This window comes from Aulonocara sp. 'chitande type north' Nkhata Bay, linkage group LG22 (assembly GCF_057382095.1).
Source record: "Aulonocara sp. 'chitande type north' Nkhata Bay isolate Kocher_YH1m ecotype deep benthic linkage group LG22, A_spYH_male_GT1.1, whole genome shotgun sequence".
Classification (NCBI taxonomy): Eukaryota; Metazoa; Chordata; class Actinopteri; order Cichliformes; family Cichlidae; genus Aulonocara; species Aulonocara sp. 'chitande type north' Nkhata Bay.
This window is the reverse complement of record NC_141364.1, coordinates 33,272,888-33,288,562: the sequence shown is the minus strand read 5'-3', so window position 1 is coordinate 33,288,562 and position 15,675 is coordinate 33,272,888. Positions and strand designations below refer to the sequence as shown.

Sequence of the window (15,675 nt, the reverse complement as noted above, 5' to 3'; positions counted from 1 at the left end):
GACCTTCTGACGGTAACCATGGTTTTATTTTGAAGGCTGAAAGCGACCCGGTAGTTCGTCGTCTTTGTTCTCGTAATGAGCGGGGAAACCGTTCAGGCGACCTTTTTGTGCTTGCTAGGAGTGCTCTTAGTGGTACCTGCCTTCCCTTAGCTTTGAGTGGACACGGACCTTTCTCTCCACAGTGGACATTTGAGCCACGACGTGCTGAAGCAGAGCAACTAGTCTGTTTATCGAGTTACCTCATGCTAACGAGTAGCGCTAGCTGGGTTCTGACAAAGCAGCTAACAGCGGCGAAGGTGAGCTTTTAGCTACTGACTTTTATCACTGACAGGTTTATTCACACCGAAAAATCATATGTGAGGTAAACTTTAAACAGCTCGCTCAGTGGTGAGTAACCTGTAGGGCAGCTGACCGCTGTGTTAGCAAAGATGTTGACGTGGAGCTGGATACCAAACTGCACGCGTAAACCAACCTTTCTACTTGTTTGAGGAGTTAACAAATGCGTTTCGAGAGGCTGAAAAAAGTTTGTTTTGTTTTTTTGTTGGGAAGGGCTGGCCAAAGAATAAGCTAACTGTTGGCTAACGCTGAGCTGAAGCTTTCGTCAACTTTCCCAGTTCCTCTGTGCTAAGGTGTCGCTGAAATACTGAAAGCACCCTCGAAGGTTGTCAGCTGAAACCAAACATGTAGACTGTTCTTCTGGACTTTAAATGGTGGAGTCTCGTTAAGAGCAGAGCCCTGTAAGTAATGTAGGGTGGGGGCGAGTGTAACCTTTTGTCTGCTGAACTGCTCGAACACACCCACAGGTGTGGCGATGACCCGAGGACGTCACGCTGCCCAGGCCTGAGGCCTCCTGAACAAGTATTTCAACTTCATAACTGCACCGACAGCGAGTGCATGCTTTTCTCTGAAGCTCGGGAAGCCAACAGGACGTGAGAACTGACGATTTTAACCGAGCTCTAACAAGCTCCGCGAGCAGACATGGCAGCTGTGGTGGGCAAAGCGTGGGGGTGGGTCCGCTCATGGGGCAGCAGCGGTGCCAGGTCAAAGGACACTAACGTTTTGACAGCTGAGCGCCAAAAGCTGCGTGGCAGTGGTGGTTGGGGCATCAAGGCTTGGATCTGGGGCTCATGGGGACGTCAGCATGAACTAAGCAGTCCAGTAGAGGAGTACTGGGAGGCACAGGAGAAGCTTCAGCCCATTAAAATTGAAGATCTGGCGGCAGGGAAGCCAGAGGCTGAAACTGTACTGGTGCCTAGGTGGTGGGATAGATATCTTCCAACTTCTTATCTGTGGCCAAGGAAAACTGAGCTAAGTGGACTACGACACAGGAAACGTGACGGTGGGACTGGAGATCCACGGGAACGTGATACTGATGGAGACTTTTCTGATTATGGAACCCCCCCTCCGTCCCCCACCCCTTCTCCCTCTCAGCTGACTTCTCCTTTTCGACTGTTTGCACACAGCTGGAACGTGGAGATTGTACCAGAGCACTACGAGATCTGCTTTAACTTCCTACGCCACTTGTTTGACCTGTTTGTTGTTGGCTTCCTGTGGACTGTGTCACCTCCTGCCAAGCTTATCCTGGAGGTGCTGGGTGTCCAGGGAGCACTGAGACTGTGGTTTCATGGTATGGCTATGTTTTTTGTCGCCACAGTTGGAATGGCAGGATTACTCTGGTTGATCCAGGAGTATCTCCTGCAGTTTGCCCTGATCTATGGCATCATTCAGGCGTTGGTGATCTCTGTCAGTGTTCGACAGAGTGTGATGCTAGGTGTTGAGGAAGAGAATGACCAGACAGGAAAGGACACTGATGACACGAGAGACACTAAGGAACACAAAGACAAGCCTGTGTCTGTCAAAGACAAGGTAAAGACAAATTAAAGGTGAGTCCATTTATTCTTGTTATATTTGTCAAAGTTATCAGATTTAATTTTATTCTGTAACATTGTGTTGTTTTTTTGTCCAGGCTTCAGAATAATACAGCTGTTTACTGAAGGCGTTTTAGTGTAGGGGCTAGCAGTTGTTACACAGTTGAACACTACGAGTCTGTGTAAGTTGATCAACTACTGTAAGAAGAAGAGAAAAATGCTCAGTGCTGTCATTGGGCATCCAACACAAACACAGCAGGGACATCCTGGATCTATTTTAACCCTGTTACCAAGTGAAACACAAAAAAACATTCTCTGAGTGGTGTGAAACCAGCTCGAAGCTCAGACCTGCTCTGGGAGGAACCACTTATTTCCCTGTCAAGATTGAGTTATTGTGTGTTGTGAGTAAGACCCACTATCAGCTGTCTGCTAGGCTTCACACAGCTTTAACAAACTTCACTGAGCGTGAACTCTGCAGCTAAGTTAACACAGCCAGAGCTGTGGTTATTTGTATGGAGTTTATCTTCTGCAAACACCTGGAGGATCAAACTACATTCACTCTGTCAGCTCGAGCAAAATAGAAAAAGGGCGCCAACTTGTTTACTTTCACTGTTAGTTGAAATAACTAAAATATGTTTGAGGCATTCTGTGACCAGTGGTAAGAAAAGCTGCTGTTGGCTGTGCAACAAAGCCTCGACACATTCAGTACAAGTTTCTCTCCCAAATGTGACGGAGTATTAGGGCCCCGTTAAGAGTAAAAATATATGTATTATTCAAAAAGTGGAGATTAAAGTCGTTGCTGTCACAGGCACCAAAATAGCATTTCAAGATTAATCTCAAGCTTCTGACTTTATTCTCAATGTGACCCTAATGTTCCCTCATAGTTAAGTCTAACTGTGAAGCACCGATTAGCTGAGATAGTTAGTGCTGGAAAACTAACTTTAACAAACATTAGATGATGTCAGCTGTGCATTGTGTCACACACTTATTACAAGCTTAAAAAAAAAAGTTCAAATCCAGCATTGAGGCTCTTTATGTTTTTTAGGGGCCGATCGTGGCTCAAGAGTTGGGAGTTCGCCCTGTAATTGGAAGGTTGCCGGTGCGAGCCCCGGCTCCGACAGTCTCGGTCGTTGTGTCCTTGGGCAAGACACTTCACCCGTTGCTTACTGGTGGTGGTCAGAGGGCCCGGTGGCGCCAGTGTCCGGCAGCCTCGCCTCTGTCAGTGCGCCCCAGGGTGGCTGTGGCTACAATGTAGCTGCCATCACCAGTGTGTGGATGTGTGGATGACTGGATGTAGTGTAAAGCGCTTTGGGGTCCTTAGGGACTAGTAAAGCGCTATACAAATACAGGCTATTTACCATTTTATGCTGCACTGAGGGGTTTCTGTCTTCTACTCTGAGATCAACATTGGGCCTGAATTGGGCTACTGCACATGCTCACATCCAAGCATTTCAATCCAAGTCGGGAAAGCTGACGGAGTTTACAATGTGTGAAGATAATGAATAACTCGAGACTACGTGAAAAAATGATGGAACTGAAGTTTGCTTTACTTAATAATTTTACATTGGTTATGTCCTCATGTTGGGAGCTGCCTTTAGGATGATTGTTGATTAAATGATTGAATTGGGATTAGTGGATGTTCTACTTCCTGAGTGTATCTGCCAGTCTGTGCTGTGTGTGACCAGCCAAAACAAACCACCGAGCTGCAGCAGTAATCAGGAGGAGACGTACAACAAGCTGAAGAGGCTTTTCTAAAATAAGCCCGTGCTACCTCCACAGTCTAGCCCTGAAAACATACATGGGCAAATGCTCAGTGGAGCAGTTATTACTGAGAGTTCATTCAGTGAGGAAGAGGTTGCATAACAGCGACTATGGATTGCATCCAAAGAGGAAAAAAACTACTTTAATAAATTTTCAGTTTATTAAAAAATGAATATTAGTTAAAGAACATGAGATGAAATCGAATAAATACTGGGAGTGCATTCTTTGATCAGAACAGACCAAGATGAACTTACTGATGTTAACAATGAATGTGTCGTCTCCACAGTCGAAGTACTCAGGGGGAGATGACAGATATAAATTACACCAGTGGATGTACCAAAATAATCTGACAAAAGCTCTCCCGGGAATACTCCAGCGTGATGATCCAAAGCACACTGACAAAATCATAGCGTTTCTAAAGGAGAAAGTGGCCTCAAATTCATTACTACACATTTGGATCATTTTAAAGAGTTAAAGCAACACAAAGCCCTGCGTTAAAGAGCACGCAGACATTTTTGTTGCATAGATTGATTCATGTAGAAAAGGTTTACATTCCACAAAAGAACAACTACCCGTCTGCATAGAGCTGTTTTTCTGTCTCTTGTATGGAATTCAGTAAGTAATTGACTTGTTCATGGACACTGAATTACCCTCAAAAGGCAGGTGTGCAAGCGCCTGCTGAAAGTGACTCTGAAGGCCTGCGTTAGCAGCTGGGCCTGAGAATCCTCACTGATTTTATAACTGATTCCATTTGATTACATTTTGACACAGTCGGAAATATTAAAATTCTGCTCATCAGTACATATCTACATTTTTATATGTATAAAAACAAAGACTTGATCAGAGGTGTGAGCATCACAGCAGATGCCTTTCTGTCAAAGTAACTGAGGATAAAACACAGTCGGGTGAACGATCCACGCTGCGTGTTTCTTTGTGTGGAGTCCGTTTACCTGCTCTCATTTACTGTTTTAGCTGTTTGCTGGTTGTTTAAATACTTTAATGAGCTTTAAGCTGAGATTCTGTCGTTTGTAATTAAACATTTATATTTAAAAATTGATTCAGGATTTAATGAATCAATATCACTTTATTCAAGCTGAAATCGTTAAACCCTGCCCTACTTGCAGCCTGTTGGTGATTTAACTACATGTTTTTATGTGAACCAAAAGTGTGTTACTCTGTATTTAATGTGCCTTATGTATTGTATCTTTATTTCAGACATATACAGAAAAAAAACAATATATACACACACAAGTACACATACTTGCATTTACAAAAATGAATATATATGTAAATACACACACGTATGTGCTCAGATAAAACAAAATAAATAAAATAAGTCTAAATGACATGAAATGACAATTATTAAGTCTGAAATGGAAGAAGTATAACATACCTATTAATCCCTACCCCATGCTCAACCTTCTATTGAATCCCACACACAATAAACAAGGAGAACATGTATAAACATAGCTACAGTGATAGATACAATTTAGCATAGTTATATACACACAATGGGTGATCAACTTGACCAGTTTCATATTCTTCCAAATGTTATGTTGTTTTGTGTGAGACATACGTTTAAACATTTGCTATTGAGACCATGTATCCCCCCCAAGTAGGAAGGCCTCCAAAGGGAGGAATAAACTCCAACAAAGGAAGAACATCATCAGCTTATGTTTACTGTGAGATGGCAAAGTACATGCGCCTGTTTCACAAAGCAGGTTTAGCAAACTTTCATGTTTGACGAGATACGGATCTTTGACATGTTTGGCTCATGCCCGGTCTTGAATAAAGCAAAGTAAAATAAAAGCATGCACTATAAGAAGCATTTTAAATCTTACTTTGGGGAAAAGACATCTAACTTTTTAAGTGTCTTTATCAGATTTGACTGTACTTCTCAACATGTCGTTTTTATGTCCCACTGACAGAAGTAAAAGTACCAGCATTCTGCTCATTCATGTAGATTGGAACTTCAAATTAAATTCCCAAATAACTGCCAACATTATGCAACAGTGATAAGCAGTGGTAGCATTGACAAGGCCTTTGGTTTAACTTTCACCTCTGAGATGGAAACATGTTCAGTTGTAGAAGAGCTGAACAGGACACTGGTGAGACTGTCACTAGCAGTTCCACCAAATGTGCCTCTGCTGGTGAAAACTGCATCGGGTCTTTTGTTTTTCATGGAAGCCACGTCAGGCTGCACAGAGCACATGAGGAGAGTATGAGTTAGACACTGGAACAACAAAGAGAAGCTCTTAACTTTTCAAAATAAAAGACCCATACAGACTAAAGACTATGCTTCCTAAACACTGCTGGCTTGATTTTTGTTTTGGGGGATCTGACTGACAGTATAACAGTGTCTCCAGTGTCCACAGAGCCAGTGTTGGAAAGAAATGTTGCACGCTATGAAGAAATCTTAGTTGTCACTGTCCTGCATTTGTAGGCTGAAAACACTTGTTGTGTATCAGACTGATTGTTTTAGATTTCATTATTTCTAAAGACGTGAACTGAGAGCTCGGAAAAGGAAGTTGTTTTAACCAAACTGACAGCAGGGTGGTTTCAGAGGCAGTTTCCTTAGGTTGGCTCTGTTTTTGGGACAAATCTCACGTGTTTTCTTCACAGTTAACAGGATTTTATTAAACCTGTGCTCTTGAACAGAGTTTAGTTTTTGGTAGTTTTAAAACAGAGGCAACAACCACCGTGTTACAGTTAACTCTAATTGTTGAGCTATACCAGGCAGCATGCACACACGTGCAGTGATCGCTGTAGTCTCCTGATCGTCTGTTTATTTGGTGTGTGTCTTCCACAGGTGGAGAGAATTTGCTGGCACCACCAGTACTCCAGCTGTATCACACCTCCTCCAGCCCTCTGACGTCACAGCGGTGGGACTGAGACTGTGGACTGCAGCGTGTGTTCTGCAGCGTAACTTAAGAATTGTATTGCACATTAATTTCATATTCAGAGAAATGATACTTGTGGCACTTTATGTCCAGCACTACAGATCTGCATCTGTGTTCAGTTGATCTCACTGATAACTGTTGTAATCTACACCAGAAGAGCTCATGAATGTTCAGAGAATGCTTAAGTGAAAGGGGAAATCGCCAGCAGGTACCCGTTTCTGTTTTCTTCTTGTTTGTGGGACTACTCTTCCCATGAGACAGTCACTTGATTTGAGACCAGCCGATTGCCTCCAGTGCGTTGTGTTGGTGAGTAGAACAGCAAATCTTAGAGAGGACAGATGCAGCATTTATGAAGAGAGCCTCACTGAGACACTTTAGGTGAAGCAGAAATATCTTTGGGTCTCTTAAACACAGCGAGGAGCAGGAATAAACTCTGAACAGAAGTCTTACTGAACAGCACCACCGACAGTTTGCGCCTGCATCCACTGGCCAGTTTTAGTGTGCCTCCTAATGTTTAGCTCTTCTGACCGTGTTCATTGTGTGGGGGGCAAATTTAAATCTGCCGTATGGCCCCGCTCAGTTTGAACTCAATTGAAGCTTGGCCATGTACATTTGCTTGACTTTAACCTTTGTTCCAACACAGCTGATTTAAATGACCTCAACATGTCTTGAAGTTCTTCAGAGGCTGGTAATGAACCAATCATCTGACTCAGGTGTGCTGACCCAGGGTGAGATCTAAAACCTGCAGGACACCAGCTCTCAAGGCCTGGAGGTCCCCACCCCTGGTTTAGACTCTGTGATGGTACTGACCTGTGACTTTGAGCTTGTATCCAGGACACCGTACCGGCTCACTCAGTGGAACAGGGAGCTAATGTGAATGTTTGTGTCGCCTGCAGGAGATCCGAGCTAGTAGCAAACACCACTGGTGAGCTATAGCTACTCAAGACACGCACACTACAGCATAGACCACAGGTGTTGAACTCCAGGCCTCGAGGGCCGGTGTCCTGCAGCTTTCAGATGTCTCCTTGATCCAACACAGCTGATTCAAACGGCTAAATGACCTCCTCAACATGTCCTGAAGTTCTCCAGATGCCTGCTAATGAAGTAATCATGTGATTCAGGTGTGTTGACCCAGGGTGAGATCTAAAACCTGCAGGACCCCGGCCCTCGAGGCCTGGAGTTCGACACCCCTGGCATAGACTGTATTAAAGCCAAGAGTAGTCTGCAGTTTAAATTTCTTTTTTTAGACAAAGAGCAAAAGACTAATGAAATCTAATTCAGATCTTTCCTTTCAAGTCATAAAGGAAGTAGCTTCAGCATGGAGATGGTTGCTGTTCGTTTATAAGTGATCAGATATTCGGTGAATCAAACAGCAGGTCTACCTGAGCTGTGGAAGCTTCTGCAACCTTGGCATGCATTTGCAGCCGATGCTACATTCAAACTATGAACTGGTTGAAGGAGCAGTACACTCATTGTTGCTTTCTGTGAGAGATATGTGAGATTCTGGGAACCGGCACAATACCAGCAGCTGACTTTAAAGTATTTTGTGTGTACACTTAGATTCTGCCTTTTGTTGTTTTCTGTGCCATGATATATACTCACAACGTAGGGCGCACTTTCCCTCCACAGAAATGTCACGGAGGGCTTTTCCATTTACCACTACTCTCGTATATATTACTGTGTTTAAGTATGTGCCGCTGAACCGTTTATTCCAGTAACACTTATGGACTTCAGCTCCATCAGCCTGTGCGATGATGAAGCCTTTGGGCAAAATTAACTGAAGTATTTGTGTCTTATTTGTGCATGACGTATAACAAAACTACAGAATTCTTATTGATGAAAATATAGCGTAAAATCAAACCCTTACTGACACTGCACTTCACAGCACAACAGGGTTCAGAGTCTGCTGATAGTTTAAGGTAGGAGATGCAAATCTGCTGCTTTTCCTCGTCTTACTGTAACATAGGAGAGTCCTCAGAGGATGCAGCTTTAAAGGGCATCATTGGATCCTTTGGCCATGCTATATTTGTCCATCACAATTCAAATAATGATATGGTATTTTTTCCTTAATCTTACAATCTTAATCTTGCTTTTTTCCAGTTTTTGGCCACATAATGAAATATTTAAGTGTTTGAAAATGTTTGATTTTATAATATTGTTCAAGTAAACAGGTTACACCAAATCTTTACAAGTCTATGTGTATACTTCTTTGTTATTGTATTAATCACTTGCCTGATGCTGATCCCTTGTGTCAACCTGGAAGGAACAAAGCAGGGAAGGATTTCTAGCTGCCATCCTTCTCAGCTGAAATCTTGAAACTCTGGTGGTTGGTTATGTGGATTGTGCTGGAACGACCGTTTGTAGCCAGAGTGCAGGACCACACTGGTCTTTGCATGTAATAGCCAGCTAAACCTGATTGTTTTAAATGATTGATGCATTTGTTTCCATTCATGCTGGGAAATGTACTTGCACAGAGCTGATGACCTTTTTTAACTGCCAGAATTAATTAAGTGGTCAGTGCGTTCTTCAAATCAGATGTGTAACACTGATGCTACTCTGACAAGTGACCTAAAAGCACACTAGGCTGCGTGAACCTCTGTAGCCTGTAGTTAGTTTCTACAGATGATTGATACCTGCCACGTCACGCTGTAAAGTCACCAGGAGCCATCATATGAAATTAAATCTGCATTAAAAAAGACTCTTGGGTAGATTCAAACAATAAATTCTCAGGTATTTTTTTACTGTGGGATGTTGATGATGTAATAGTCTGTAGGCCAAAGTTAGCTGTGTTTAGTAGATCATGAAGAATGAAAAGCATCAGTTTTAAATCTCGGCTTGATTGTGACTCGAGTCTGACAAACTACTTTAAGGCAGGGCTCACATGAAGGAGCAATCTTTATTTGTCCTATTTCCTGCGAAACACGTCTTACTCTTTATCTGGTTAGTATTACACACACGTGAGTTTGGGTTTTTTTACACACTTTTACGAGTCCCATTTCTGTCTCTAGGCTCTAGACCTAGGAAAGGAACTCCCCTGTACTGTGATTGGTCAAAATACATAAATACTGCAGAGAGAGGGCCATTCAGAAACCTTTCATTAACATTTCAAATGTTAGTGCACACATCTCACCCTTCAAATGGAACAAATCATGGAGTCGTGAACAAAGACTTTACAGTGAAAGTTTGGCTTTTCCACCGACCACTAGGTGGCACTGGTGTCACTTGAGCGTTCACAATCATTGGGCCTTTAAAGGCTAAAAAACAAAGCAGCCAGGAAGCAGCTGCTTGCTTGGAAAGAAATAATGATAGCAACAGAACAGTGAAGCAATGTAGGAAGTCACAGTACTGAAAGTGCAAAGTTGCAAATAACTTTAAGCTGTAATGTTTTGTCAGTTGATGTTGGACGTGTCTCCACCATTCACCAACAGGAAACTCGAATCAGCTGTCAGCACACTGGCCAACCTTTAAACCTTAAGCCAGTTCAAGGTGAGGCTGAGGAAGTGACTGAGAAGCATGACAACCATGTGTTTCCACAGTGGAAGCTACAATTGAGGTGTTTTTATCTTTGTCAGGTCTGTTACTGTGGGGTCTTTACTGAAAGTGGATTTTACACACAGATTTGTCCTTTAGTCCACTGGGGAGACCTGATGGGACATGACTAAACATTTATTCCTGTGTCACACATCAGTACGACATTTTTAATCACAGTTCAAAACTTTAATTCACATTAAATCTGATCTCAGTGTATTCATTGTATATGTACAGAAAGCTGCAATACTGTTACAAGAACAATGTACATATGTAACAATGTGTGTGGGCAGTACAGGAAATGTTGGTGGAGATGATGTGAATATAACCCACGGTCTGAACCCATCCTGGATGAGGACGATGATGATGGAGTGTCACAGCAGAGACGTCAGAAAAATAAGCCTGGGCCAGTAGTCACGCAGCTTCACCCCCGTTCTCTGTGCCACGTTAGGCAGTTACATGTGTACACTCTGGTCAGCAACGAACCTCAAATCATGTAAAGCTCTGTCTTTATTTACCTCACAGCGAGGAAACCAGCGAGCACAGCAGGAAAAGCACAAACACCCCTCGCCCTCACCGAGGCTTTGTTTTCTGGCTGACATGCAGCTCAGGAACGTGAACACTGTAGTGAATCAGTGCACACACACAACTTCTTACTTTTCCATGCTGCTGCTCACAACCACTGCTGAGCCTGTGAACGCCACGCCTACCAAAGGAAAAGAAAAATGAAAAAGCAGTTGTACTCAAATCTCAAGTGGGCAGACTGGTTTTATCCAGTGGACACGAAGGATTTAAACAACCAAACAAAACTAAACCCATGAAAGTGTTTAAAGGTAAAACAGACCCCGCCTCCTCCTTCTGAGTTAATGAGCTTTGGTCAGAATACAGAGTGATTGTAAATAAGAGGCGGAGAGCTAAAGTTTTGAAGTAAGGCGACCGTGTATCTCCTCCAGGTCTCCATTCTTCAGATCTAGTCTGACTAATCCAGGCTTACATGATCCTGACCAAATCAGCTTACTTCAGTTCATCCAACATTAACATCCTCATCACACATGAAACTGTCTTCAAGAATTCAACTAGCTAAAACAATACCGATTTTGAAAGTGACTCCCAATGACATTAAAGGTTTTTTAAAAAGAAAACAAGCCTATAATCAGTAAATTCTGAAATATATAAGCTTAGTTAATATTTGTATTTATAACCAGCTCACTGCCAAAGTCTCTGATAAAAATCATGGGACACAAAACAAGATGGACTTGTGTGACTAATCTGCAAACTCTAGTTATACAACAGTAGTTAGAAACTCATTTAAAGCAGTTTTGTATGTAAATTGAAACATTTTAGCATGCGTATGTACTCATGATTAAACTGTGTTTATTTACTATATTTCAATAATCTAAATGTTTGACTTTATTTTTCCCTCACTTTGTTTTTGTAGAGCTACTTCCTAATACAGTAAAAGGTGGTACTGATTATGGGGAACACTTTACAGAAAGGCACTAATCCTGCAAAATACTTTTGAATATGGGTCCATTTGAATGGGATACACTAATTCGTATCTGCTGCCTCTATTAGTTAGTTTGTGTTATTGTGAGCATGCCTTCCATAGCCTAATGATATGGAGAGAGATTTACCTGATAAGGGTTGCCAATGTGTACAATATGATCCACAAGAGAAAACTAACACTTACAAATCTGTGCAGTAATTTGTGTGCAACTTTTCATTAGCACACACTTCAATCCACACACAAATACAAGCAATCTGACCACATGTAAAACTATTCTAAAAATTCATGCATCAGAACCTGAATACATTCTGATCATTTACACACAGTTCATTAAGATCAGCTTCACAAATCCTATAATCCCACCTTTCAAAAACCTTTCTGTGTGTGTCAAAAACTACACGTAACATTTCTCTCACTGATACGCACAGATCACATCGCATGCCCATGTGGGGTAAGCCTGCATCGGCTTCCCTTCATTGGCTTCCTGTTAAATCCAGAATTCAAAATCAGGTCTTAAATAATCAGGCCCCATCTTATCTTAATGACCTTGTAGTACCATATCACCCTATTAGAGCACTTCGCTCTCGCTCTGCAGGCCTACTTGTTGTTCCTAGAGTATTTAAAAGTAGAATGGGAGGCAGAGCCTTCAGTTTTCAGGCCCCTCTTCTGTGGAACCAGCTTCCAGTTTGGATTCAGGAGACAGACACTATCTCTACTTTCAAGATTAGGCTTCAAACTTTCCTTTTTGCTAAAGCATATAGTTAGAGCTGGACCAGGTGACCCTGAATCCTCCCTTAGTTATGCTGCAATAGACGTAGGCTGCCGGGGGATTCCCATGATGCACTGGGTGTTTCTACCTCACTCACTATGTGTTAACAGACCTCTCTGCATTGGATCATACCTGTTATTAACCTCTGTCTCTCTTCCACAGCATGTCTTTATCCTGTCTTCCTTCTCTCACATCAACCAATCACAGCGGATGGCCCCGCCCCTCCCTGAGCCTGGTTCTGCCGGAGGTTTCTTCCTGTTAAAAGGGAGTTTTTCCTTCCCACTGTCGCCAAAGTGCTGCTCACAGGGGGTCATATGATTGTTGGGTTTTTCTCTGCATGTAGTATTGTAGGGTCGACCTTACCATATAAAGAACCTTGAGGCGACTGTTGTTGTGATTTGGGGCTGTGTAAATAAAACTGAACAGAACTGAATGAGCTGTTCTGTTTATTTAGAAAAAGACACGCAGGTCTACACTTGAAGCAGTTTTACACTGGGAGCTTGGTGCATCTCATATTTGTGGATCTGTGCCAAGCTGGCACGGCTAAATTCGTCTCAAAACCCCACGTTGGCGTGCGAGGTGATCTGTGCACATCAGGCGATTCCACACATATGTAATGTTTTTAAATGAGTGAGAGAGATGTTACGTGTAGACATTTGTACACACAAAGGTTTTTGAAAAGTAAAATTATTGGATTCGTAAAGCTGAACTTAATAAACTGCATAAATAATCGTATTTATTCAGGTCTGGGTATACGCATTTGTAAAATGGTTTTCATGTGGTCAGATCGCTTCATATTTGTCTGTGGTGCCCCTGAAAAGTTGCACACAAATTATTGTACACATTTGTAAATGTTAGTTTACGCTTGTGGATCGTATTGTACACAGAAGCAAATTTCTCTCCATACAGTGAAGATATAGAAAAGCAGCTCACACAAGCCCACCTCAGTGAACCAAACTATATTCAGAGCCTTGGCTCATATGTTCAGCATTCGCTGTAAATCTGGTGAACAGCTCAGAAAAGACAAATATGAAGCTAATCTAAATGTCCAGTATTTAACCCGCTGGGCTCAGGTACATGTCAAATATGGACGAGTTCAGAATTAAGAGCAGCAAATAAATTAGAAAACTACATTTTAAAAAAACAATATGCTGTATTATATACATTTAACTCTGCGAGCAGACAGCATTTAATGGCCTCTTTCTGCTGTCACCTTTTCCAAACTGATGCCTTGCAGTCAGAAAGTCCCACATGCTGCTGGGGAGAGTCAGCACTCCTCTGATGTATTCAGAACCAATCACATTGCTACTAATGATTACTTTTGGAAAGATTTAAAGTTCTACGAAGTAACAGGAAGTAATGCGACTGTTATAGAGCTGTGAAGCTCTTCTGGGTGCACTGTGGAATCTGCAGACATAACTTTTCTGGAAAAAGGAAAATCGATTTTACAAGTTTTATTTTTCTTTTCTAAATAATCCTTTCAAACCTCCACATCATGGGGTTGATGCGCATCACCTAGATGATGACCATAAAGGAGCCCAACCTGCCAGCACAACTCAATAAAACCAAACAAAGGAAAGAATAAAGTTCAAAGCTCAGAGCTTATTTTCCTAGTGTGTTAGGTCGGCAGATAAGGCTGAGCAGTGATGTCATGCACACCGAGTGGAGCTGATTGGAAAAACGCTGAAACTGTCATTTGATTTCAGTTAGAATCACAATTTGAACGTGTTGCCAGTCTATGCTTCATATTTAAGTTGGCACAATAGCAAACACGCTTTGAGGTCGGCAAAGTATTTTCCACGAGCCCGTGACGTGGCCATGACTTTCCCCGAGAGGAGCAGCAGCACAGAGGCTGCTGTCGTGCGGCAGCAGCTGGGACTTTCAGACTCGGGCTGAAGCCCGGTTGTCAGGCCTGAACCTCAGTGATGAAACTAAACTAAAACAAGAGTGCAGTTTGTTTGTTTTTAATGTGTCATTGTCGTGGCGCCAAAGAGCCCTCAGACCACACAATCAGCCCTGCTTTTTGTTAGTGTGAGTGCGACCCCCCAGAGTTTGGGGGTACTGTAGTCCCCCCACCCCCCGTCTGTCCATGGCCTCTCCTGCCGTGGCCCAGGATACAGTGAGCGCTGCCGCAGCCTTCGTCGTCGTCGTCTCCCTCGCTCTCGGAGGAAGATTCTCCAAACTGTCGGGGCTTCTCGTAAATGCAGCAGCCTGAAACACAACAAGCAGCTCATGATGCCACAGGCTCACATGAAGCTCCAAGTTCGTCATTTCAAAATTAAAAATACTTTCACTTCAGAAACAGTAACTGCAGGAGCGTGTGATTAAACACATACTGTGTCTTTGATGTAGTAAGTGTGCAGAAGGCGGATGCTGAGGCAGGAGTCCGTGGTCTACTCAGGGCTTTAGCTGCATTTTAGTGCATGTTACACATGTGCACGGTACTGAGAAAGATTAAGGCTATTAAAATTAATTAGCTGAGCCTCGATTATGTCATGGGGAAAGTAATGAGATGCAATGCACCGTGACACGCTGAAGCACGTTCGGTACAGCTACTACTTGTTGTAATTACTTCATGCGTGTCATATACTGCAGTTAAACAGGAAAACCACGTGTACTGTACAGTCACTCGTGGTGCGCAGGTGTATATGGTCCAGGCTTTATAAATAAGTGTGCATCATTTGACTGAGTACAGTCTCTGCTGTGGACACACAGTTTCAACCATGCTGAGGGGAAATTAATGATACAAAAATAAATAAATAAAAAGAATCATATGGAAAGCAGGGGTGCAGCGCGGCAGTACTAACGGTGCTGGGCAGCATAGCCAGTGTACTTTGTTGTCATTTCAAACTGGTTTTTCTTTTTCTTGCTTTCTTTCCTGATAATAAAACCACACAGTTCAGAGGAAAACGTCCAAATCGAGTTTCTTTCCAGGACAAACTTCATGAAACAGCTTTTTCAGGACTGACTCTGCAGCCCGGTGCCAAATATTCCATTGTTCCACACTCAGCATAAGAGTAAAATATCAGCTGTGTTGTTTTTGTGATTTAGTTTTAATTGTTTTATGATGACTTTCAATTATTTCATATTCTGCAGAATCCCAACAGACGAGCCACTGGACGCCCACAGAAAATCCCACTGATAACAACAACCCCACTGTGAAACATAAAATATACCACAGTGCAAGTTTTGGCACTGAACCTAAACAGTAAAAGAAAAAGTGCATCCAATACGTTTGCATTTGTTCCTCCTAAAATGTGACAGAGCAAAACACTGAAAACTGGTGGCAGACATATTTGAAATGCTTAATTACATTTCTCAGCCTGTGTGCTACGGAGAAAG

The 15,675-nt window shown here is 42.5% G+C and overlaps 2 protein-coding genes across 4 annotated transcripts in view; one reads left to right on the top strand and one right to left on the bottom strand.

Annotated features, from left to right (window-relative positions):
* The first annotated feature begins 27 nt into the window (after nucleotides 1-27).
* On the top strand, nucleotides 28-10,755 carry lg22h6orf47 (linkage group 22 C6orf47 homolog). Of its 3 annotated transcripts, XR_015127020.1 has the most exons (3): nucleotides 28-1,866; nucleotides 6,439-7,331; nucleotides 7,426-10,755. XR_015127020.1 is itself a non-coding variant. In XM_086281326.1 (2 exons), exons 1-2 carry the CDS (start codon nucleotides 979-981, stop codon nucleotides 6,499-6,501), a joined length of 951 nt encoding a protein of 316 aa, XP_086137452.1. In that variant the 5' UTR covers nucleotides 28-978; the 3' UTR covers nucleotides 6,502-10,755. The 3 variants fall into 3 exon arrangements, 2 of the variants coding, with proteins under 2 accessions (XP_086137452.1, XP_086137453.1); XM_086281326.1 differs by having other exon boundaries at nucleotides 6,439-10,755; XM_086281327.1 differs by having other exon boundaries at nucleotides 29-1,883; nucleotides 6,439-10,755.
* ppp1r11 (protein phosphatase 1, regulatory (inhibitor) subunit 11) overlaps nucleotides 10,225-15,675 on the bottom strand; it is a 7,269-nt gene continuing 1,818 nt past the window's right edge. The window contains exon 3 of the mRNA XM_086281328.1: nucleotides 10,225-14,544. Within this exon, the coding sequence (XP_086137454.1) occupies nucleotides 14,360-14,544 (185 nt within the window). The 3' untranslated portion in view covers nucleotides 10,225-14,359. The remainder of the gene's footprint in view (nucleotides 14,545-15,675) is intronic.